This window comes from Lepidochelys olivacea (genome assembly GCF_965140295.1).
Source record: "Lepidochelys olivacea isolate rLepOli2 genome assembly, chromosome: 7".
NCBI classification, from domain to species: Eukaryota; Metazoa; Chordata; order Testudines; family Cheloniidae; genus Lepidochelys; species Lepidochelys olivacea.
This window is the reverse complement of record NC_140417.1, coordinates 121,876,364-121,901,740: the sequence shown is the minus strand read 5'-3', so window position 1 is coordinate 121,901,740 and position 25,377 is coordinate 121,876,364. Positions and strand designations below refer to the sequence as shown.

The window sequence follows — 25,377 nt, the reverse complement described above, 5'->3', positions numbered from 1 at the left end:
GCCACTATGGATGTAGAAGCCCTCTACACCAACATTCCACACAAAGATGGACTACAAGTCATCAGGAACAGTATTCCCAATAATGTCACGGCAAACCTGGTGGATGAACTTTGTGACTTTGTCCTCACCCATAACTATTTCACATTTGGGGACAATGTATAACTTCAAATCAGCGGCACAGCTATGGGTACCCACATGGCCCCACAGTATGCCAACATTTTTATGGCTGACTTAGAACAACGTTTCCTCAGCTCTCGTGCCCTAATGCCCCTACTCTACTTGCGCTACATTGATGACATCTTCATCATCTGGACCCATGGAAAAGAAGCCCTTGAAGAATTCCACCATGATTTCAACAATTTCCATCCCACCATCAACCTTAGCCTGGACCAGTCCACACAAGAGATCCACTTCCTGGACACTATGGTGCTAATAAACACCTGGACACGATGGTCACATAAACACCACCCTATACCGGAAACCTACTGACCGCTATTCCTACCTACATGCCTCCAGCTTTCACCCAGATCACACCACACGATCCATTGTCTACAGCCAAGCTCTACAATACAACCGTATTTGCTCCAACCCCTCAGACAGAGACAAAAACCTACAAGATCTCTATCAAGCATTCTTACAACTACAATACCCACCTGCGGAAGTGAAGAAACAGATTGACAGAGCCAGAAAAGTACCCAGAAGTCACCTACTACAGGACAGGCCCAACAAAGAAAATAACAGAACGCCACTAGCCATCACCTTCAGCCCCCAACTAAAACCTCTCCAACGCACCATCAAGGATCTACAACTTATCCTGAAGGATGACCCATCACTCTCACAGATCTTGGGAGGCAGGCCATTCCTTGCTTAGAGACAGCCCCCCAACCTGAAGCAAACGCTCACCAGCAACCACACAACAGAACCACTAACCCAGGAACCTATCCTTGCAACAAAGCCCGTTGCCAACTGTGTCCACATACCTATTCAGGGGACACCATCATAGGGCCTAATCACATTAGCCACACTATCAGAGCCTCGTTCATCTGCGCATCTACCAATGTGATATATGCCATCATGTGCCAGCAATGCCCCTCTGCCATGTACATGGGTCAAACTGGACAGTCTCTACGTAAAAGAATAAATTGACACAAATCAGACGTCAAGAATTATAACATTCAAAAACCAGTTGGAGAACACTTCACTCTCTAGTCACTCGATTAGAGACCTAAAAGTGACAATTCTTCAACAAAAAAACTTCCAAAACAGACTCCAACGAGAGACTGCTGAATTGGAATTAATTTGCAAACTGGATACAATTAACTTAGGCTTGAATAGAGACTGGGAGTGGATGGGTCATTACACAAAGTAAAATTATTTCCCCATGTTTATTTCGCCCCCCCCACCCTCCACAGTTCCTCAGACGTTCTTGTCAACCGCTGGAAATGGCCCACTTTTTGATTATCACTACAAAAGGTTCCCCCCGCTCTCCTGCTGGTATTAGCTCATCTTAAGTGATCACTCTCCTTACAGTGTGTATGGTAACACCCATTGTTTCATGTTCTCTGTGTATATAAATCTCCGCACTGTATTTTCCACTGAATGCATCCAATGAAGTGAGCTGTAGCTCACGAAAGCTTATGCTCAAATAAATTGGTTAGTCTCTAAGGTGCCACAAGTACTCCTTTTCTTTTTGCGAATACAGACTAACACGGCTGCTACCCTGAAGCCTTATTTATTATATGTGAACCAGTTATAACAAAGAAAAGTTCATAATTATACAGCCCAATAATAACGCTACGGTTTAATAACGCTTAAAGATACTCACATTTTGGATTTATAATGCTGAAAGACATTATTCTTTGGCACCAAGAAACATAATTTTCCACAGTATTCACTCAATTCTTAACCATCTACCTGTGATGTGTGTTAAAATGACCATTTGACATGTATCAACTCGCGATATCTCTGCTCTACATGAATTTCCAGCTATGCGACCTTGATGTATATTCGAGTTAGGTGTCACTAGCACTGCAGCTCTTGCCATTGGCGGATGTGTTTCACTGTGCCTGAGTTATTGCTTATCAAAATTGCTGAGTGGGTCATCTTGACCCTACGTTGCAAACTGGAAAAAAAATTAGCTAAAATATTATTTATTTTTGCAGTAAATAAAAGATTTGACATATTAATAAATTCTCAGAAATGCAGAGAAATTAATTATAATTCATATTTCCTCCGTACGCACACCGGAATTGAAATAATGACGTCTTTGTTATTTTATTTGTTTTTTTTTTCATCTTTTTCATTTTTCCTCGAATTTGGCGCCCCATTTTACTTGGCACCCTAGGCGACCGCCTAGTTCGCTTATATGGATGGGCCGCCCTTACCTCCGACTCAGCCAGACACCAAAATATATTAAATAGTAAAATGCAAAGTTTCAGAAATTCACCTTGGGCTTCACGATTTTGCCTTTACATGTCTCACCTAGCACAACTTTGCCTATCATAGCACAGTAAGGTATTTTCCTCTATTTAGAGAATCAAAGATGTATAACCTGTAAAACACCTTCTAGGAAGTAACACCCTACATGAATCACAAGTGAAATAGGACATTCAGGTGTAAAATATTGATTGGGAAACTTGGTATTTGCATTTCCTTTATCAGATCTATATCTCCCTCCAAGACACTGTCACAACATTTGTTTTATTTTCAAATTCTGATTCTTTTACTAGAATTTGAAAAAACAACTGATTTCAGTTGTGCAAAAGGGGTACATATAGCCTCTTTGAATACAATAAAATAATTACATTACTTATTAAAATTACAGTTAAAACTTTTACACATACCTCCCTCAAACAACAAAATTTGTCCGTCATTACATCTTTTAAAAACACCTATAATTTTACTGCTTCCAGTTAAGTCTTTTATTAGCACACAAAACGCATCTTCCTCTAGAAAGGAAGGATGATCTTGAGGTCCAGGAACTGAACTTGGCCTCAGGAGATCAGGATTCAATTCTTAGCTCTTCCAGACGTCCAGTGTGGTCTTGGGAAAGTCACCTAATCTCTCTGTGCCTCAGTTCCCCATCTATAAAATGGGGATAATATTTTCTTTATTTCACTGTCTTGTTTAGTTAGCGTATAAACTCCTCGGGGCAGAGGCTGTCTCTTACTACGTTTGTACAGTGTCTACCACAATGTGTCTACCTGATCTGGGTTTGGGATTCTAAGTGTTACTGTAATACGGATACTAATATTATAACATGTAATACTAAAATAACCTCTGTTTTTGTATTTCACTTCCCCCATACTTATATTTATAACCTTCACTGTCTAAATAGTGTCTATGCTTTCCCACTTCGCACTGGAATAATATGGAAGAATTGGAACAATTACTATGACATTTTTGCTACTGGGTATTTATCAACTTGAAAAAAATGAATGATAGTTTCCACTGCAAAATTTGACCTGTGATTAACCTTTCCACTGAGAGTTTACCACATGTAGCTCAACTGTCTAATCTGTAAATTCCTGCAGGTAGGTTTCATGTTGACTTATGTGTTGTATACCACTGAGCAGTCTATTGGTGCTCAGTAAATAACTCCTGAATAGGTACGGGGAAGTCTTTTTCAAGTTTCTACCAGTGAGCAAGATGGAATCAAAAATTTGTTTTACATTTCATTTCCCTAACCCTACATAATATGGGCACAGTTTACATTACATGAACAACATACCGGTGATAGGCTTCCCGACGGTACTTTTTCAGAGCATGCCCATCCATGTTCGCAGGAAGATCTGCTGCATTCTGGAGTCTGTCACTCCATGAGGTTGTCATTTTTAAATGGTCACTTAATTCTGGAAGAGAAAAGAGAGAAATTTGCTTAACCTGCAACGTTTCACAAGAGTATTGTACAGCTGTTTTCTGATTACAAAAGGATCTTACAATACTAAGAAAATTTGACAAGATGCCTGCTGTAACTTGTGTTTATAGGTCAAACCTGTAAAGGAAGTAACCGGCGATGTCTAAACACTAAGAAGTGTTTGCACTTCCAATCACATGAATCCCAGAAAACAAACTTTTGCTCTGGATGCCATCACCAAACACAAACTAAAAATATCAGGCCCAGTATCCGCTCCAAATGTCTTTGAAATACCAATTTAACTTTACCATATATAGCATCTTTCATACAAACTGCACCCCAAAATGTTTCCCCAGAGTTAAATAATGCAGTTTCAGATGTAAATAATAAATATTATCCGATGGGGATAGAAGCTAAAACATACGGGGAAGGGAGAAAACAGATGTTTTCAGCTGAGATTTCAAATGAGATGTAGAATCAATAAAGCAGAGAGATGCAGTGTGGCTATTCCAGATGGCTGGAATTCCAGAGGTTTTCATAGGTGTGTTTAGAGACATAGGCCTTGTTTTTGCTGCTACAAAAAGAAATCAGAATTGTTTTACCTCAGGGTAACTAACGCATGAACTATCACAGGGTAAAAAACACACAGAAGATGAGGCACTGTAGTTTTACAGAGAGGTAAATGAGGTGAGGTCAACCACAGGTGGGGGTCTAGTGCTGATCTTGCCTAGAAGTTTTACCTTGTGTTTATACCTTGGGATAGCTCACACACTTTAATGACAGGTTTCAGAGTAGCAGCCGTGTTAGTCTACAATACCCACCTGCAGAAGTAAAGAAACAGATTGATAGAGCCAGAAGAGTTCCCAGAAGTTACCTACTACAGGACAGGCCTAACAAAGAAAATAACAGAACGCCACTAGCCGTCACCTTCAGCCCCCAACTAAAACCCCTCCAACGCATTATTAAGGATCTACAACCTATCCTAAAGGATGACCCAACACTCTCACAAATCTTGGGAGACAGGCCAGTCCTTGCCTACAGACAGCCCCGCAACCTGAAGCAAATACTCACCAACAACCACATACCACACAACAGAACCACTAACCCAGGAACTTATCCTTGCAACAAAGCCCGTTGCCAACTGTGCCCACATATCTATTCAGGGGACACCATCACAGGGCCTAATAACATCAGCCACACTATCAGAGGCTCGTTCACCTGCACATCCACCAATGTGATATATGCCATCATGTGCCAGCAATGCCCCTCTGCCATGTACATTGGTCAAACTGGACAGTCTCTACGTAAAAGAATAAATGGACACAAATCAGATGTCAAGAATTGTAACATTCATAAACCAGTCGGAGAACACTTCAATCTCTCTGGTCACGCGATCACAGACATGAAGGTCGCTATCTTAAAACAAAAAAACTTCAAATCCAGACTCCAGCGAGAAACTGCTGAATTGGAATTCATTTGCAAATTGGATACTATTAATTTAGGCTTAAATAGAGACTTGGAGTGGCTAAGTCATTATGCAAGGTAGCCTGTTCCCTCTTGTTTTTTCCTACCCCCCCCCCCCCAGATGTTCTGGTTTAACATGGATTTTAACTTGAAGAGTGGTCAGTTTGGATGAGCTATTACCAGCAGGAGAGTGAGTTTGTGTGTGTATGGGGGTGGGGGGATGTGAGAATCTGGATTTATGCAGGAAATAGCCCAGCTTGATTGTCATGCACATTGTGTAAAGAGTTGTCACTTTGGATGGGCTATCACCAGCAGGAGAGTGAATTTGTGTGGGGGGGTGGAGGGTGAGAAAACCTGGATTTGTGCTGGAAATCACTTTAGATAAGCTATTACCAGCAGGACAGTGGGGTGGGAATAGGTATTGTTTCATATTCTCTGTGTATATATAAAGCCTGCTGCAGTTTCCACGATATGCATCTGAGGAAGTGAGCTGTAGCTCACGAAAGCTTATGCTCTAATAAATTGGTTAGTCTCTAAGGTGCCACAAGTCCTCCTTTCCTTTTTGCTCACACACTTTAGTTACCCCAAGGTACAAATACACATTTTAGCAGTGAAGACAAGGCCACAGGAAAGAGGGGCACAGTGCAAGCAGAGGGAATGGGGAGAGGAGTAGAAAGAAATGACTGTAATAATTTACACTGGTATCATTTTTCAGCTTCACTCCGGTAATATATGAGGCACATTTGCAATGTATGCAATATTAATGAGTCAAATATTAACCATCTCAACTCTCTGGTAAAGTAGGTATTTACTGCCCTCCTTTTACAAATGGGAAGCTAATGCACAGAGAAGTTAAATGACTTTCACAAGGTCACAAACAGGGGTGATTATCAGTTAGGTTACACCAGATCTATAGTTTTAAAACTGAAGAGAACAGTTTTGAATGTTAATCTGTGTGTGTGTGTGTTTTGTATCTAGATTTTATTGATGGCCATGAAAAAACGATATAAAAATCAAACCATGGACAATTTGGCTACAAAATATGTCCCACACTCAGCCCTTTGTGACGACTTTCCAGTTACTAAAAAACAAGATTTAACAAGTAAATCTTGCACCACATCCTGAACCCTGCGAGATTCAGGCTTTGGCAGACAGCCTGAGGAAAGGTATTTCAGAGCTGAGAGCTCTCTACCAAGAATACCCTGCTACACACCCGGGAGGTCAAACTCCAAGGAACAGACAGCAGGAACATTCCAGCCAACTGCAACTTCCACAACAAGGTACACAGGGGGAAAATGTTTCTGCAATAGCCCATTTCCAGGCCATTTAGGGCTTTATAAAAAATTACCAACAACTTAAATTCCACCCAAAGACAAATGGATGGCAGTGCAGAACACAGGGCATTCAATTACCAACCTGGTCTGCTTAAACGGCAAGGCACTCTGCACTAGCTGAAGCTGAGTAATCACAAGTACTGAATACTCATAAGCAGATAGCACTGCATGTCTTGGGCTCCTAGGCACCATGGTAATAGAAATAATAAACAACAACAACAATTGCAGTAGTCCAGGAAGGAAGAGACAAAAAGCAAACATATCTGTGGAGAGAAAGGAAGGATTGCAGACTCCAGGTCAGCTGATGTTTAGAAGGTGCTCTGGGACCTTAAGAGTAATGATGGATCAAATTTAGACCCCAAGACTGCAAACCACAAAGACTAAGATGACATGCCCATCAATTCTTCAAGGGGCTTCAACATACCTAACCTATCAGCATGACCTCTGTCTTTCCTGGATTAATCTTAAAGCAGTTATCTTGCATCTATGGATTAGATGGTAAATCAGAGTTGTAGATTCAGACTACCTGTGTGAATAAGAGTGAAAAGACGCTGCCCTAGGTTTTCATTTTTTTTCTTTTCTGAACCTAAATCCCTCTTTAAATTGATGCCAAGGATAGTGACTAAAAATAAAATGGGCTAATCTGCTCCATCCATTTGTAAGTTACTGGGATAAATATCTAGCTGAGTGGGCAGCTGGCCAGTCAAGACTTTCAACTCTGAGCAAATGAAATATGATCCATCTTTCTTTAGTTACAAATCTATTTTTGAGATTAATCATCTGTAAATAGCGCCACAAAAAATAGAAACCTTTGCCGAGATAAGATGTTTTAGAAATATCTCCCTATGATTTATTACAATTGTAGCTCCTGCTAATCCAGTCATAATTAAGCACCTTAGTGTTTCTGATACAGAGCTCATTTCTGAGAGGTATTTAAAAAAAGCTTCCTGTGAAACTTTGACCCAGGCTAGCACATGACACACAAGAGTCTCTGCAGAAGAACATGGGATTTTTAACACAAATTTTGAAATAAATTGATTTCCCTCTTTGTTAGACCATACCTTATTTAGAGAATTACCCATGGAAAAGTTTTGCAAATGTTGACATGCCACTGACATTTTCCCCTTCAGGGGGACTTTTACTGGCTATTTTTCATTCCTTCATTTTCTAGCAGGTCATTAGAAATTTCTGCATCCCAGAGTAATACATATATATATTTATTTGGCTTTGGTACACTGTCCTTGGTTCAACTGATTTTGTTTTTAATACTTTGACCAAGTCAGTTCATAGGATTACATGCCAAAAAAGTATAAACAACAGCAGTGACAATCCCACTTTTATAGTACATTCTCAGAGAGTCTATAAACAGAAAACAAAACCAGCACTAAACCTCTGTGTTTCAATATATTCACAAGAAGTTTACCAAGCACTGTTCTGGGCTCCTGTGTTCAGTTTTGAAAGCCATAATATAATTGTTAATACTACTGTTAGGCATTCACACCATGGACAGAATAATAATACCTAATCTTGATTCTCTTGAGCACCTGGCATCTCTGGATCCCAAAGCCCTTTACAAACCTTAAGTATCATAACACCCTTCTGAGACAATTGATGTTGTTATCCCCATTTCACAGGCTGGAGACCTTGGGGCACAGAGAGGTGAACCACATGTCACTGAAGTTAACTGAGGTCATAAAGCAAGTCAACAGCAGAGGTGTCACCTGAATCCAGGAGTCCTGACTCCCGGTCCTCTGCACTAATCACTGTATTGCACTCCCACTGTGGGTGTTGTAATACCCAAAGTGGGGCTAAACACCTCTAATACACATTGTGTGACATTATAATGTGTGTTCAAGGATGTGTGAGATATTTTAATATGTATTCAAACATACACGTATTCTGATTTTAATATTTAGCATTGGTTGTATTGTATGGAAGTTCAATGTCTTAAGAAAGTGCCAGATCGTATTAAATAAATACTCAAACTTCTACAGCTATGGAGTGCTGCTTGCCAGAATAATATTTAGATTGACTCAGTCTTAGCAGGTTCATTAACAAGGCATCTTTTAATCTCCACACAACTCTAGTGCTCCCTACTTTTCTTCCCAAACTCTGCACTGACCTTTTGTTATCCCCTCTGTTTCAACAGTGTTCCCAGCTTTCCCTACTTGTTTGTCAGCTTCTATCACCTCAGTCCCTTCAATGTAGAGTGTGGTATGACTACATTGAACTCATGCACACTGAAGTCCTCTTTAAAGGCCCACCTCTGCCGCATTACTTACCCAATATGTATAAGTTACCTTGAGTCACAGTATGTCTACACACTGCAGTCAAACAGCCACAGCTGGCCTGTGTCAGCTGACGGGCGCTCAGGCTAAGGGGCTGTTTAATCACAGTGTAGATGCTGCAGCCTGAGCCCAAATGTCTACACTGCAATTAAACAAACAGCCCCTCAGCTGAGCCCCTTAGCTCGAGTCAGCTGACACGGAACAGCCACTGGTGTTTAATTACAATGTAGACATACCCAAATGCCTATTGTTATTCCCTTCTCCCTAATTTCTCTCTCTAGATTGCTAGTTCCTTAGAGCAGGAACCACTATTTTTGAAAGTTTGGGGTGCACCTAACACAGGTGCTATTGTAAATAAATAAATAAATAATGGTATTAGGACCACTATCACCTGGATCTTTCACCTTGTCGATGGTACCTATATATTTTATTTTTTAAAATATGATCATAAAAATTAAAAACAAACTACCTCCCAAAGTATGATGGTCTAATAATGTCAGCACTGACTTATGCCAATGAAAACAACAAAATCTAAAAATGGGTCTGAAACTTATTTTTACCCATTCATTTTTGCCAAACAATACACAGTTGACCTGTCATTTGCACTAGAAAGAACTGCATGGATAAAAAATGGAGTTCCAATTCCCAGTCTCAATTTCACTGTTTTGGAAGGATTAAACTAATTCCCTTAACTCTTCATTTACACATTTCTTGGGTTTTTTTGTGCCAATTCAAATCATTCTCAGCTTATCAGACGCTAATTTTGTTTAGTAGCCAATCACAAAATCATTTCTGAAGGGCGTTTTAATTACTGATACTTTTGAAAAAATAGAACATCAATTACTTTAAAACGCTAGCAATTTTGTGAAAGCCCAAAATTTCCAAATGTAAGTAGAGAAGACTGTAAATGACCTAAACTTGAAGAACTCAGTGTAGCTCGAAAGCTTGTCTCTCTCACCAACAGAAGTTGGTCCAGTAAAAGATACTACCTCACTCACCTTTCTCTAAACCAGAAAATTGTTATTTTGTTATTTTCTCTGCCTTGTGCCTGGTGTAAATTCCTCATTTTAAATAATTTTACTCCTAAAGGGCTGCCTCTTTGAGAGCATTTTTTTATTCTTTTGATGACAGCAAATAAGATCCTCTTCCTGGAACAATAATTATTTTCATGGGATACAGGTAGCATAGTCTCAACTCACAGCGATTAGTTAATGTTTTTAGATGGCTCTGAGCATGAAAAGTGCAATATAACAGCTAAATACTATTAACAGGAAGGAATTTGCTGTTGAATTCTTGTTCACACTAACTGGAGATGTGCATGAATTGAATTGAAAATATGCCCTGTAGTTTGTAAGTTATACTAAAAGATATGATTGGATTCATAACACTACACCTGTGCCCCATTAATTGCACTGGCTTCCCATCCATTTCTTGGTGTTATTTAAGATCTATAAAGACCGATGTGGTTTGGATCGTGTCTGCCACAGGGCCTCTCTCTCTCCCTGTGCACCACTGCAGTGGCTGAGACTGCTTAGCCAACAGTCCATAGGGAACTGGTCAAACATTTCTCAGTCATGCATTCTATATTTGTTATAGCTTGGTTTACAGACTATAGTCTCTAGCGGGTTATTTCTGGATAGGTGTGGTAGCAGAGGGAAAAAGCTGTTTACAGAGTCTATTATGGACAGTGATTTAATTTCTGGCCAAATATCCTCTGTGTAGTGCACACAGGTGCTATGGTATTGCTGCATAATTAAACAAACCAGTTTTTGTTAACTTACATGTCTTTTCCAGACACAATGGAGTACTGACACTCTTACGCAAAATATTATTAATTACTTGTATCACTATAGTCATGAACCAATACCCACTTTGCTAGGACTGTACAGACCCAGAACAAAAGACCATTCCTGCCTCCAAGTGCTTACAATCTAAGTGTAAGAAAAGAGACAACACATGGAAATGGAGACAGACGGGGGAGTACAATGAAATAAGGAGACAACACTGATCAGCAGGACAGGCAATGGTCTCAGCACACCAGCAGCCTAACCCTTGTCACGTTTTTTTATTCATCATGGGAAAGGAGAGTTTTGAAGAGCGATTTGCAGGAAGATAATGAGGAGGCTTTGCAGATGTTTAAAAGGACCTCTTCCTAAGCTTGAGAAGCAACATGGGAGAAAGCATGAAGTTGCTTGTTTTAACATGTAACAGATGGGAGATGAAGGCTGGCTTCACTGACAGAGGCAGGAGTTGAGAGATGGGTGAAGGAGGAGAGGGTGTTGAAACAAGCTTCTTGTCTTCACTTTTATGTGACAGAGAAGCAGGAGCCAGTGGATGGATGCAAAAAGAGGGGTGACATGGTCAAAGCTATAGGCTAAGAACATAATCTTTGCAGCCACATTCAGAATGGTTTGAGTGGGGCAAGATTGTATTTATCAAAGCTAGAGAAAAGGGTGCTGCAGTAATAGAGACGCACGATGATGAGAACGTGGACAACACTTTTACTGTGTGGATGGCTAAAAAAGGCCATATCAGAGAGGTTATGCAGAAACAATCAGCAAGATCAAGACATAGCCTGAATGTGAGGACCTAGAGAGAGGTCCGAGTAAAAGATAACAAACAGGTTACACCTCTGAGTGACAGGCAGGACAGTGGTGTTGACCACAGTGATCAAAAAAGGAGGTGGGGGGAGAGCCTGTGGGAGGAAGATTAAAAGCTCTGTTTTAGCCATGTTGAGTTTGAGCTGACGGCTAGCTATCCACAAGGAGATATGAAAGAGACCAGCTGAAATTTTACTTGGATCAGAATGAGAGAGGTGTGGAGCAGAGAGTTAGATCTGTGAGTTATCAGCACAGAGCTGGTAGTTGAATTGGTGTTCATGGGCGAGATTACACAGAGATAAGGTGTACAGGGTGACGAGAAGGGGACCAAGGACAGAGCTCTGTGGAATCCACGCAGGAAGTTGAAGGGGAGATGAGGAGCAGCCATTATTTACATTTTCACCATCACATTTTATATTCTTCTGTCTCCCAGAGAAGTTAACCAATCTGCATAGAGTCAAAGAGTGAAACATGTCTCAGATGGGAATAAAATTTAGGAGTTCCTTGTTCAGTCCTCTAGACCCTGCAGCCTTACAGATTGCCTTGGCTCTCCCATCAGTACCAGCGATAGCATTTTTTATTGTTTAGATATACTGTTGGTAGTCCACCGCTGACGAGGAGGAGGAGGAGGAGGATATTGTCGCAGTTCTCATCTGTGGCTACACATGACTCTGAAGTCCGAACCCTGATGCAAAGAGTCGGTCGCACTGAGGGCATGGGAAGTCTGTATCTGTGATGTTTGATGGTGCAGCTCTGGGGTGCCTTTCACGTGCAGCGTGGAGACGGTTTTGTTGATCCCGCTCAAATCTGTTACATGCTGATCTTGTCAGAGATCACCAGTGAGACATTTGCTCAAGCTCTTTGGGATTGATGCCAGCCCACTGGAGACTGCTCTTCAGATTATCTTTGAAGCGCTTATACAGATGACTTCTTTCTTTTGCCCTGACTCAGCTCCCCATACAAGATCCATTTTGGGAGATGGTGGTCTTCCATTCTGATGACATGTCCAATCCACGTAAGTTGTCTTCTCAGTAACATTTCCTCAATGCTGGTTGTATTTGCTCTCTCAGGGACCTTAATATTAGTCACTCTATCCTGCCAGTGAATGCTCATTATTGAGCAGAGAGAGCATGTGTGAAATTGTTTGAGCTGTTCAATGTGATGTCTATAAAGAGTCCACGTCTCAGATCCATACAGGAGAGATGTTAGAACCACTGTACTGTAGATCTTCAATTTGGTGGAGAGACGAATGTTGTGTAGGTTAAGGATTTATGTTCAGAGTCAGCTAAGGGCCTGGCTGGCTTTACTAATTCTGGAGGAAATTTCCTTAGCAAGGGAACTGTCACTCAAGATGGTGCTGCCCAAATATTTGAATTGATCCACATTTTTCAGCTGTGTGCCTTGGATGAAGATGGCCGGCACTGGGGCAGTGGAATGAGGTGCTGGTTGGAACAAGACCTCTGTCTTCCTGAGACTGATGGTGAGGCCGAAGAGCTGGGATGCTTCAGAAAATCTATCAGTGATGACCTGAAGGTCATCATGCTAGAAAGTAACATAGGACCCTGTGCTCCATACATCTGACAACCCAGCCATGGTGCTTCTAACAGTACCACTGGCCAAGCCATTAAGAAGAGAGGATCTGGTCACAAAAAAGAAGGAATTCTGATGGTGACCCTACATGACTTATTATGAATAAGGCCTCATAAACATAGAGCCAGCCTTGCACCATATATACGTAACCTTTAAAATATCGGTCATGGAACTCCCACCCAGGAAAAAAGAGAAAATTAGAGGTGAGCTGTCACCTATTGTTGAGCCAGGCAAAAGTCTATACATCTGTACCAACACACACAATTATTTTTTGTAATTAATCCCTACAACACAAAGTGCTGTGATGCTTGATTAACTAAATGTCCATAATACGTTTTGAGATCCTCACAGAGAAGGCACTATAAGCAAAGAGTATTAATAACATCCCTACTAGTTATTATTATAACATTCTGGCATATTTTTAATAAATGCTGCTTGTGTTTCTTTTATGCTGCCTTTGTGGAGATAATTCTTCATAGCATCAAAGATATCAATCAAATCTAAGAGTTTATTATTAACCTAAGAGATTTTGATTTTTTAATACTACATATGATGCATGGATAAAAACTAACATTCTTTGCTTGCTAATAATAATATTTAGCATTTCTTCAGCAATGCCTAGCCAAGGAACTTTCAAGGCTTCCAACAGTCCTGTGGAGTAGGCACGTATTATCATCTCCATTCTACAGATGTGGAAAATGAGGCAGAAAGACACAAAGTGATAAATGTGAGGTCACAGCATGACCTAATGAGTCCAGCCAGGAACAGAACTCAGATCTCCTGACTCCAGGTCCTGTGTCTGAACCACAAGACCACCCATCCTCCCTCAGATAGTTGTAACAGCTTGGTCTGTCTTGAAACAGGAGCCGTAAACCTCTGATAAGTTAATTAATATATTTTCCAGTGTCCATGGAGCTTCTGCATCTCTATATCCTCTGCAGAGCTGCTGTACTGTAACATCAGTTCTGGCTTTATCATTCCCAACTGACAAATTTATGCTTCTTACCCCCAGTGTACTGTTAATGTAACACTAATTTTCTGCTTTCTCTACCATGCGTGCACAGTACTGTCATACATCTAGAAACAAAGAATACGGGCCATACTTGCAAGACGGAAGACTCTATCCTGGGAAGCAGTGACTCTGAGAAGGCCTCACAGACCATGATGGCTAAGTGTGATGCTGTGGCCAAAAGGGTAAATATGTTCCTGGACTGTATAAACAGAGGAATATCAAGTAGGAAATTATATTTCTTTTGTATTTGGCACTGGTGCAGCCGCTACTGGAATACTGTGTCTAGTTCTGGTTTCCACAATTCAAGAAAGATGTTGATAAACTGGAGAGGGTTCAGAAAAAACCACAAAAATGATTAAAGGATTGGAAAACATACTTTATAATGAAAAACGTAAGAAGCTTAATCTGCTTATCTTAAAGAGACGATTAAGGGGTGACTTGATCACAATCCATAAGTACCTACGTAGGGAACAGAAATTTGATAATAGAGGGCTCTTCAGTCTACAAAACAATGGTACAATAATATTCAATGGATGAAAGTTGAACCAAAACAAATTCAGACTAGAAATAAAATGCAAATTTCTAACAGTGAGGGTAATTAGCCATTGGAACAACTTATCACAGGTTGTGGTGGACTCTCCATCACTAGAATTTTGTTACTCAAGAATGGATGTTTTTCTAAAGATATGCTTTAGTTGAAATAGGAATAAACTGGGGACGTGCTATGACCTGTGTTAATCAGGCTAGTTGATCATAATGGTTCCTTCTGGCTTTCTAATCTACGAATAAAGGGGACTCTTGCCCTCTACAATGATACTAATTGACCACAAAACCAAGAAAATGCTTTGAAGTTGTTAATACAAGGTCAGTGTATGGACAAAAGGTTGCTTCTGGGGAATCTCAAAGTGCACTGTGCACAAAAAGCTTCCGCTCATTGTAAATGAATGAATACAGTACAAGACAAGACTTAAGAGTCCTCAATATTGCACCTATTCTACTCACTCTATTAAGACTCCTTCTATTAAGAGCTAATGCAGCCCTGGGATGCAAAAACACGGGAACCCTAAGTAAGAGTAGAGACATTATTTTACCTCTCTATTAGGCCCTGGTGTAACAACTACTAGAATAAGGTGTCCAGTTCCACTGTCCACAACTCAAGAAGGATGTTGATAAATTGGAGAAGGTTCAGAGAAGAGCCTCGAGACTGACTAAAGGATTCTAAAAGAAAACATGTCTTATGATAAACTCAGGGAGCTCAATCTATTTAGCATAACAAAGAAAAGGTCAAGGGGTGACTTGATTACAGTTTATAAAAATCTACATGGGGAACAAATATTTGATAATAGGATCTTCAATGTAGCAGAGAAAGGTATAACACAATCCAGTGAGGGGAAGTTGAAGCTAAACAAATTCAGACTGGAAATCAGGTGTAAATTTTTAATTATGAGAGTAATTAACCACTGGAACAATTTGCTAAGGGTTGCAGTGAATTCTCTATCACAGACTATTTTTAAAACATGACTAGAAGTGTTTCTAAAATATATGCTCTAGGAAATATTTTGGAGAAGTTCTATGGCCTCTTGGCCTGTGTTATACAAGAGGTTCCACTAGATGATCCCTTCTGGCTTTGAAATCTATGAAGACTGCACTGAAGTCCATTAAAATCTCCCTCTTTACAGTATGCTGCTGTTAGAATAATGCTCAACTCCTAAAAAAGTCTTGCACAGAAAAGGACACCCTAAAAATGTACAGCATGATTTAGTGCAGAGTTATCCAAATTGTGATGCACTGAGCGCTTTCTGGTAGTCTGGCCAGTCACACTGTGCTGTCTTTGCTCCTTGTTTCCAGCTGCTAAATTACATAAGGACATACCTAAAACTCATTAAATACTTGCTTATTATTGATCATTTTAGATAAGCTATTAGCAGCAGGAGAGAGGGGTGGGAGGAGGTATTTTTTCATGCTTTGTGTGTATATAAAAAGATCTTCTACACTTTCTACAGTATGCATCCGATGAAGTGAGCTGTAGCTCACGAAAGCTTATGCTCAAATAAATTGGTTAGTCTCTAAGGTGGCACAAGTACTCCTTTTCTTTTTGCGAATACAGACTAACACGGCTGTTACTCTGAAACCTTGCTTATTATTCTCCATGCAAGCAATTGCTCTAATTGCCACAGGAGTGACTATGTGATTAGGAACAAGAGACTAAGTTAATCTTTCTGCTAAAATGTATTCCACCCTATGAAAAAATTTGAGAACCACGGATTTAATTGTTTTAGCTGAAGACCAGGAATTGATTTTTGATCGAAGTACCTACCACAGCCAGACCCATATCCTTGACTGGGAGCCCTAGACGCTACAATAATGTAAATAATAAAAAGTGTGATTCCATCCTCTGTCACTGATTTGTTCCAGGAACCTTGGGTAAATCCCTGAACTACAACATATCTCAGTTGCCTTGGAAAGTGGGGACGATAATACTTATCCATCTTTGCAAAGTGATTTGAGATCCTCAAAGAAAAGGCACAGACAGTACAAACTATTCTTGTTTTTACTACTGCTGTGCAATATCAATGGTTAACAGCTACAAAGGCTGATTTGACATTATAACTGACACAAGATCATTTGTTTCAGAGTAGCAGCCGTGTTAGTCTGTATTCGCAAAAAGAAAAGGAGTACTTGTGGCACCTTGCCTCTAAGGTGCCACAAGTACTCCTTTTCTTTTTAAGATCATTTGTGACTATGTTGAACAGCACTGGTTGCAGTACAGATCCTTGGGGCTCCCTTGTGAAAACTGACCATTTATTCCTACCCTTTGTTTCCTATTTTTAACCAATTACTGATCCATGAGAAGACCTTCCCTCTTATCCCATGACTGCTTACTTTGCTTAAGAGCTCTTGGTGAGGGACTTTGTCAAAGGCTTTCTGAAAGTCCAAGTACACTGTATCCACTTGATCACTCTTGTCCATGTTTGTTGACACCTCAAAGAATTCTAACAGATTGATGAGGCATGATTTCCCTTTACAAAAGCTGTGTTGACTCTTCCTCAAGATACCGTGTTCTATGTGTGTGATAATTGCGTTCTTTACTATAGTTTCAACCAATCTGCCAGGTACTGAGGCTAGACTTACCAGCCTGTAATTGCCAGGATCACCTCAGGAGCCTTTTTTAAAAATCGGTGTTATATTAGCTATCCATCAGTCGTCTCGTAAACTGGCAGAATTTTACTTTTCTATGCTACAGGTTTTGTTATACACCAACTTTGTCCTGGAAAAAATACAGGACAGCTCCCTACACATTCATGTGGCCGCTCTTTAGTAATAAGCTCTATAAATGACTGCAATATCTTTTAACATGTACTATACAAAGAGCAGTCTTCATGTATTATCAGTGGTCAGCATCCCAAGCTGATCAAATAATCCTGAGATCTGCACTGCCAAGTTAATTTTGTATTTAAAAGGATTTTTTTTTCTGTTTGTATTTTACCTAAGATATCAAAATACTAGCTCTGGTCTTTCCTGGTTTTACTAGAGGACTTTTTGGGAGTCTCAAAGGATGTATATATTGTGACCTCGCACACTTTAGTAAATGGCCCGGGGCACTGAATTTTTGACAAGGACATCATTTGTCCAATGGAGAAAGGGTGGACTTGTGGTTAAGACACTGGCCTAGAACTCAAGAGACCTGGGCTCAATAACCAGCTCTGTCACAGACTTCCTGTGTGATCCTGGGCAGGTCACTTAATCTCTTGTGCCTCTGTTCTTGAACAGAGATAATGCTGCCCTACCTCACAGGGGTGTTGTGAAGATAAATCCATATATAGTATAGTAACCAGATATGAAAGGGGTGCCTGTTGGATCTCTTTTTAAGGCGTACTATTATTCATGTAGCACCAAGAGCACAACAGGCACTTAGCTTACCATGAGTCTTCTGGGGTTCTCCTTTTTTGCCCTTATTTTTTATTGTAACTCTTCCCCCCACCCCACTCTCCCAAAAGCTCTGTATTAGATGGCCCCAGCCTTTCAACTGACAATGGCAGGAACCAGCTGCATCCACCCTAAGTTCAATACCACTCCTCAGTTAGCCTTTGAGAACCTGAAATGCTCCCTTAGCCAAGGGAGTGAGCATGTTGCCTCTGCAGTACTCCCAGCCTATCAGACTGAGGGTCTCAAGATACGACCCATAGACATAATCCACTTTTTTCATCCCCCCTCTCCCCAAATGAAGTGTGAATGATTAAATATCTATGTATCTTATTTATCATTCATTATATGCTAACGGTGAATTTAGATAAAATACATCTCCTGAACTGTGCTCTGGCCTTAATTGCTCAATCCAATCCGGTAACCCTGCAGCACTTTACATGTGATAAAAAAGCCACACTGACCTATCGGTTGAACAAGCAGGAAGATGAGGAAACAGGTAATATGACATTCATATCTGTGTTTAACTGCAGTTACAGCATGTTGTTTCTCTAGATAAAGAGAGCACCGTTAATTTATTTTCTGACCTGTTTTTTCAGTCAGCGGTGGGCTGGACTGTCACATGATCTGCTCTGCCCCTTTTCCCTGGGAACTTCTGGGGGTGGTTAGCTGACTGAGTCAACCCAGAACACACCAGCTAGACTCAACTGGGTTTAGGGATTATGATATATCCTAAGCTATCAGTAGAGTTGATCTCCCTCAGATACTTCCAACTCTTAATACTTAAAAAACTGACCACAAAACTGAGTTATTTTTGTTAGTAATTAATGGAGCTGGATGGATCAATTACCTCACCGTGATTGCTATGGATAGCACTTTCACAGCGTGTCTTCACTTGAGGGTTCAACTTTGTTCCACTTCATTAAACCCTGTAGGAATGTTTTTATATATAAAGTGTTCCACACATTACACAGATGTCAGTGTGGAGAGCTACAAACATCTGGGCCAAAGCCAGCTAATTCAAGGGCCTGCTCTTTTTGCTTTCTTAAGCAAACAGTGAAAAATGAGACTATTTCACAGCACTTTGTAGGAGCGCCTAAGGAAAGCTAAATCTCTACTTTTTCCTTTCCCTCAGGCCAACCCTACAATCTGCTTATTAAGTACACACTCAGTATAATAAATCTTTGTTTTGAAACACTCAGAGCATAACTGGGAGCTGTAAATATTATTCCTGTGGTTAGACAACTAAATTATACCTGGACTGTGAAATGACTTCAGGACACAGCTGGGCACAGTGGAGCACCCCATCCCCTTCTCTTTTTTCAGATGAATTTGTACTGGTGAAAGGAGCCAGACTGGCAGGTTTGGAGGCTGAAGCCCTCTGTTTAGCCACAGAATGGGTACAGCACAGGCAGCATTAGGGCAAGACTCCACACACTAGACCCTGCTAAAGTGCTTCATCCTGGTTCTGGAAAGAATATCTTCAGGGCTCTTCAAAGCTTGTGCCTTTGCCTTCTACCTGACTCCCACCCAAAGTTAAAGATGCTATGCTCAAACATTCATACGTTTGATTTAAAAACCCAAACAAGATGTGCAAACAGCAATATTACATCTACCGATATTTCACTACTGTAACCCTCACTCCCCCATATTTCTTCCTCCACCTTTGTTTATTTGTATCTCTGCTGTGTTAAGTTTGATCTAGCTGGTAAGATCCACAAGCCAAGGACCTATTAATTTTAATGGCCTATGTGTGCATAGCAGCACCATATAAACAAATATAGGGGAGAAGGGATTAATGGCCCCTTTAGTCCTTGGTCTCTACCAAAACAGGGAGCTATATATCAGCAATTGTGACAGTGAGTTTTGCAACAGATGTACCTACGCAAAAGAAACTAGACTAAGATTGCCAACTAGCAAGAACTTTTAGTCACTGCCAATCTATGTCAGATTTTAACAAGTGACATAGCAGCAGAAGGCTTTACCCAGGCACAGAGACATTCAGTACTACACTTAAATAAGTGGGTGCAGTGGCTAAGTGTCAGGGAACTAATACTCAGGACAATGCACAGCAAATCTACTACTGAATATATTATAAAGTATACATTCTACTACATAATATGGTAGTCATAAGACTGTCTATATTTAAGGGATTATCGTGCTTCTCAGACGGGCAGAATGACTTATGCTCCTTCTTGCCCCGCCTATCATCTGAGGCAAGATATCATTGCCCATATATGTACGGTCCTTAACTTAACCCGTTGTGCTTCAATACTGTAAATGCTAAAGTTTTTCATAGCACTGGCCTGACCCTTCAACATACAGTCTGGAAGTGAGGAGTTTGGGGCAGAGTGGTTACCCTAATTTAGTCATATTTAGATAATATACTGCTCAGGGCAGCCAACTTAAACAACACTGAATTTTTTTTCCAGATATTGCATCAATTCTGTTTATTGTACATTCTGAACTTCCTTTGTGGTAATAAAGGAAAAGAAAAATAAACTTGTGTTGAGTGCTCTCTATTGGCAGGAAATAGCCTAACATTTTAGGAATCATTCCAATGAATGATGATCCATAATATTAAAATAATACAAACCACTAATATATGGATCTTACCCACAATACATAATAATGGTTTCTTCAGTAGCACAGAATGGGTCTGTTACACTGAGAACAATTAACATGAAAATTCATAATATGGAGATATCCAAAGAACAAGTTACGCCTAGACACAGAGTAGCCAAGTATCAAAGATTAATACTTTGGTCTTCTTAAAAGATGCCAATAATTCAAGTATTTTTCAAGTGAGCTTTATGCTGATGATTCACACCACTACAAACTGGGGGAAGAACAGATAACAGGGTATACAAAGTGGAAACTCCCCCACGCTGCCTTACTGATGTGTCTCAGATCTAACAGAGAGTGAAGACATAGAAGAGTGCGACAGGAGATCAGTCCCAAAGGCCATTCAATCCTTGTTCTCTTTAAGACAGCCAAACAGGGAGCCTGTTAGGATGTGGAATTTTCCATGAGGAATTGAGCTAGAACCACTCATTCACTTCCCAGAAGGCCAAACAGCTGTCAGATAACAGCTTTGGATATTACAGAGCTCTGCTAGATTTTAACCAATGGCCAAGTAGCAGAAGGCTCTGCTATATCAGATCACCGATGTCCCACAGCACTCTTTGATTCCAAGTCTGCAGAACTGGCTAGGCAGTTTAGCTTCCATTGCACATCATCCATCTGATTCTACCTATGTAGGATTATCTGGGAGGAGCTGCCAACAGTCAACCTTCCTCCCACGTACATATTCTGGAGCAGTTTATGTTACTCCTGGGGATCTCAAAACTTAAGCTGAGCCTGAACCTGCAAACTAACTTGTGAGCACTATGAGCCTAATCTATAACCCGGTGGTTCTCAGCCAGAGGTACACATACCCCTTGGGGGTACACAGAGGTCTTCCAGGGGGTACATCAACTCATGTTGATATTTGCCTAGTTTTACAACAGACTACATAAAAAGCACTAGCAAAGTCAGTACAAATTAAAATTTCAAACAATGACTTGTCTATACTGTTCTATACACTATACACTGAAATGTAAGTACAATATTTATATTCCAAGCCATTTATTTTATAATTATATGGTAACAGTGAGAAAGTAAGCAATTTTACAGTAAAAGTGTGCTGTGATACTTTTGCATTTTTATTTCTGATTTTGTAAGTAAGTAGTTTTTAAGTGAGGTGAAAGTTGGGGGTACGCAAGACAAATCAGACCCCTGAAAACAGTAATCTGGAAGGTTGAGAGCTATCACTATAACCAATCCTCTGAGCCGTCTCTTCCCTAGACAATAGTTTCTATTACAAACTACATTTTATTAATCAGATTAAAAATCATATTTAACAAGCCCATATTTCCTTTTCCATGGTATTTGAAATTGTCCCCGCACAAACACTTCATTTCTCTCAGCACAGACATGAAAATGTATTTATTTTCACTTTTGTTTCTTCTCATTTTTTAAATAAAGGTTACTTTTGAGATTTTCCCAAAGAGAATAATGTTTCAAGGTTCAGGTTCCAAACATTAAGGGAGACTTTTTTTTTTTTTTTTTTTTTTAAAAGAAAACTTTAAGTTGACGTTTGAAAATAGCTCAGTGTAAATATTTCTAGTGGTTTTAGCTTTTATAAAGCTTATTTTTCCAAAACCTAAATTTGGAGACATCCTTCACACTTTATTTAAACAAGCTTTATTTTAAAAAATTGCTTTAAACTGAAAAGCTGCCTGACAAATTTCACCTCAAACTGATCTTTAGCAAATGCCTTATAATAGTAATGCTAGAAAAGCAAATATATTTGCACAATTTCTGATCTCAAACCTCAGCTGAAAAGGTTCTCTCGCTCTCAAAATTTTTCACCCCTGTTTATATCTGTAACTGTATGTAACTCCATGGAGCATTTTGGAATACAGTATATTTAGGTGACAGGATACAAATAAAAATTGTATTGTAGTATATAACAAAACTACATTTATGCTTGACAACTCCAACTGTTGTTATAAGTTCCCAACTGATCTTTTGACCTCGAGACTAGCTACAATGGAGTTCTGCTCTAGAACATGACTATTAGGATTGTTTCTCAAATATTTCCAGAGCAAAAGTGCTCAGTGGACAAGTTGAAAATGTGTGTACGTTTTTTCTAACTGCCACCACTGCAAACTCAATATGGAAGTAAAAAAAAAAAAGCTACGTCCTCTTTCTGGCTTACAATATCACAAACAAAGATCTGCAAACATTTATACACATTTAACATTACTCATATTACTCATATGAGTAATGTGAATAAGTATTTGAAGGATCAGGCCCCTAGTTAACAATTCTAGTAAGAGGAGCATGATAATACGTGACCCAGAATAGAACACAGCTCCGTCTCCCAGAGCTAACAGGTGTAAGAAGCAGCAAAATATATTTTAGTTAATGACAAGATATATTTTTCACTTCACAGGGGGTTGAGGAAGAAGGTGCCATTTTTACAGTCATGAATATGAAACCCAGAACCAACAGGCCAAGTACCATCCTGGAGCATCCACATTAGAGTCAATTAAATGTAAACACCTTTAGAGGAATTCATCACCTCCACATTTTTACAACAGCCTGAACCAGATAAAAGAGAGATGGAAGGGACCTATTAAATCCCTTAATATATCAGTAGCTAATGCAGAACTGGTGTACATTTTGCAACAAAACACTGCCAGAAGTAGAGGCATTAAAAAAAGACAAGTAAAATGAAAGCAAACCTGATATTTATTTGGTTCCCACCTGTCCTCCCTGGGTTATCAGTTCAAGCCTGACAGGGACCCATTTGCCAAGGCCAACTCAGTTCAAATAAAGCAAGTGACACTGAACCACCTTCTGATGCAAGGCTACCCTGAAAACACTTTCCATCCTGCCAAGTCAGTTGCTTTCCTCTATACAGGGCATCACCTCCCCCTCAATCCCCAGCCCCAGGGGGAAGCAGGGATGAATTGTCCAGCTGCAGTTTGGTTTGCTGGGGCGCTCAGCCCAACATCCATGAGAGGAAATAAACGACAAGGGGTTCCCGGGCTCAGCCAAGCGGCCCCCTCTCCACCCAGAAGCCAGGGTGAGCCTGGAGGCTGCAGGGAAGAGAGCCTCAGGGACTCACTCGATTTGGGGGGGGAAGGTCCTCAAGCTGGTCTCTAGCCAGTCACTGCCGGGGAAAGGGGGCACCACTCCTGAGGTGGAGGCACCCCTCAGTAACCACGCTGAAGAGAACCCCCCCCCCGGGTCACCCGTGGGGAGCAAGGATCCCCTCAGCGATAGCACAAGGGAGCAGCTCGACTGGGGCACCCCAAGGACAGGGGGGCGCGTGGGGGGGGTCCTGCCCTGGGGCGCTGCCCGCGCGCGGGGCGGGTCCTGCCCTGGGGCGCTGCCCGCGCGAGGGGGGGGTCCTGCCCTGGGGCGCTGCCCGCGCGAGGGGGGGGTCCTGCCCTGGGGCGCTGCCCGCGCGAGGGGGGGGTCCTGCCCTGGGGCGCTGCCCGCGCGAGGGGGGGGCGCGCGTGGGGGGGTCCTGCCCTGGGGCGCTGCCCGCGCGAGGGGGGGGACGTGGGGGGGGTCCTGCCCTGGGGCGCTGCCCGCGCGAGGGGGGGGCGCGGGGGGGGTCCTGCCCTGGGGCGCTGCCCGCGCGAGGGGGGGGTCCTGCCCTGGGGCGCTGCCCGCGCGAGGGGGGGGTCCTGCCCTGGGGCGCTGCCCGCGCGAGGGGGGGGTCCTGCCCTGGGGCGCTGCCCGCGCGAGGGGGGGGTCCTGCCCTGGGGCGCTGCCCGCGCGAGGGGGGGGGCGTGTGGGGGGGTCCTGCCCTGGGGCGCTGCCCGCGCGAGGGGGGGGGCCTGGGGGGGTCCTGCCCTGGGGCGCTGCCCGCGCGAGGGGGGGGGGCGTGTGGGGGGGTCCTGCCCACGGCCCCTCCCTAGGTGAGGGGGTCTCTCGCGGCGGGGGTCCCGGACTCCCAGCTTCCTCACCTGCAGCCGCTCTGCGAAGAAATAAACCGCACCACAGCCGCAACACGGGGGCGGCCGCACTGCGCAGGCGCGGCGTGCGCCCCGCCCCGTAGCCAATAGACAGGGGACGTGGAGCTGGACGGGGGGGGGGGCACCCACTCCGCCAGCGCAGCCGCACACAGACCCTGCCAGGGACCGGGGAGAGTGTGCAACGCCCCAATACAGCCGCACACAGACCTTGCCAGGGACCGGGGAGCGTGTGCAACCCCCCAATACAGCCGCACACGGATTCTGCCACCCCCTGGCTTAAACCTCCTGGTTCCCATCATACACAGCATCTGCAGTTTGGTTCAATGGCTCTCAACACCCCCACTATACAAATTGTTCCAGCACCTCTCCTGGAGGCACCTGGAGGGTGATCTAGGGAGTGGCGCCAGGATCAACCCCAAAGCAAATGGGGGGCTGGGGGCTGTGTGCAGAAGAGGATGTAATGCATTCAGCCCTCTGCAGCAATCACACCCTGGCTTCACACAGTGCTTGGAGCACTCCGCCCGGATTCAACGTGCCGCTACACCTCTGCAGTTTGATTAGCCTTTCGCTCAGCGTCTGCAGCATAGTCTTTGCTCCTTGCCATGTACGCCCCCCGCCCCCCGAACTGCAACAGGAGTGGTAGTGCAGGGTGCCCCTTCTCAGTGACATTAACCATCAGAGCTGGCGGTACCAGTCTCCCCATCCCAATGGCTTTGCAACGAGGGCTGGGGGTGCCAGGCTGGCCACCCCATTGCACTGGAATCAGGGACAAT

General features: G+C 42.1%; 1 protein-coding gene across 1 annotated transcript in view; it reads right to left on the bottom strand.

Annotated features, from left to right (window-relative positions):
* NT5C2 (5'-nucleotidase, cytosolic II) overlaps positions 1 to 24,671 on the bottom strand; it is an 89,116-nt gene extending 64,445 nt beyond the window's left edge. Inside the window, exons 1-2 of the mRNA XM_084635074.1 lie at positions 24,596 to 24,671; positions 3,731 to 3,851 (exon numbers count right to left, since the gene is read on the bottom strand). Coding sequence (XP_084491200.1) covers positions 3,731 to 3,831 — 101 coding nt within the window. The 5' untranslated portion in view covers positions 3,832 to 3,851; positions 24,596 to 24,671. The remainder of the gene's footprint in view (positions 1 to 3,730; positions 3,852 to 24,595) is intronic.
* Positions 24,672 to 25,377: the final 706 nt, after the last annotated feature.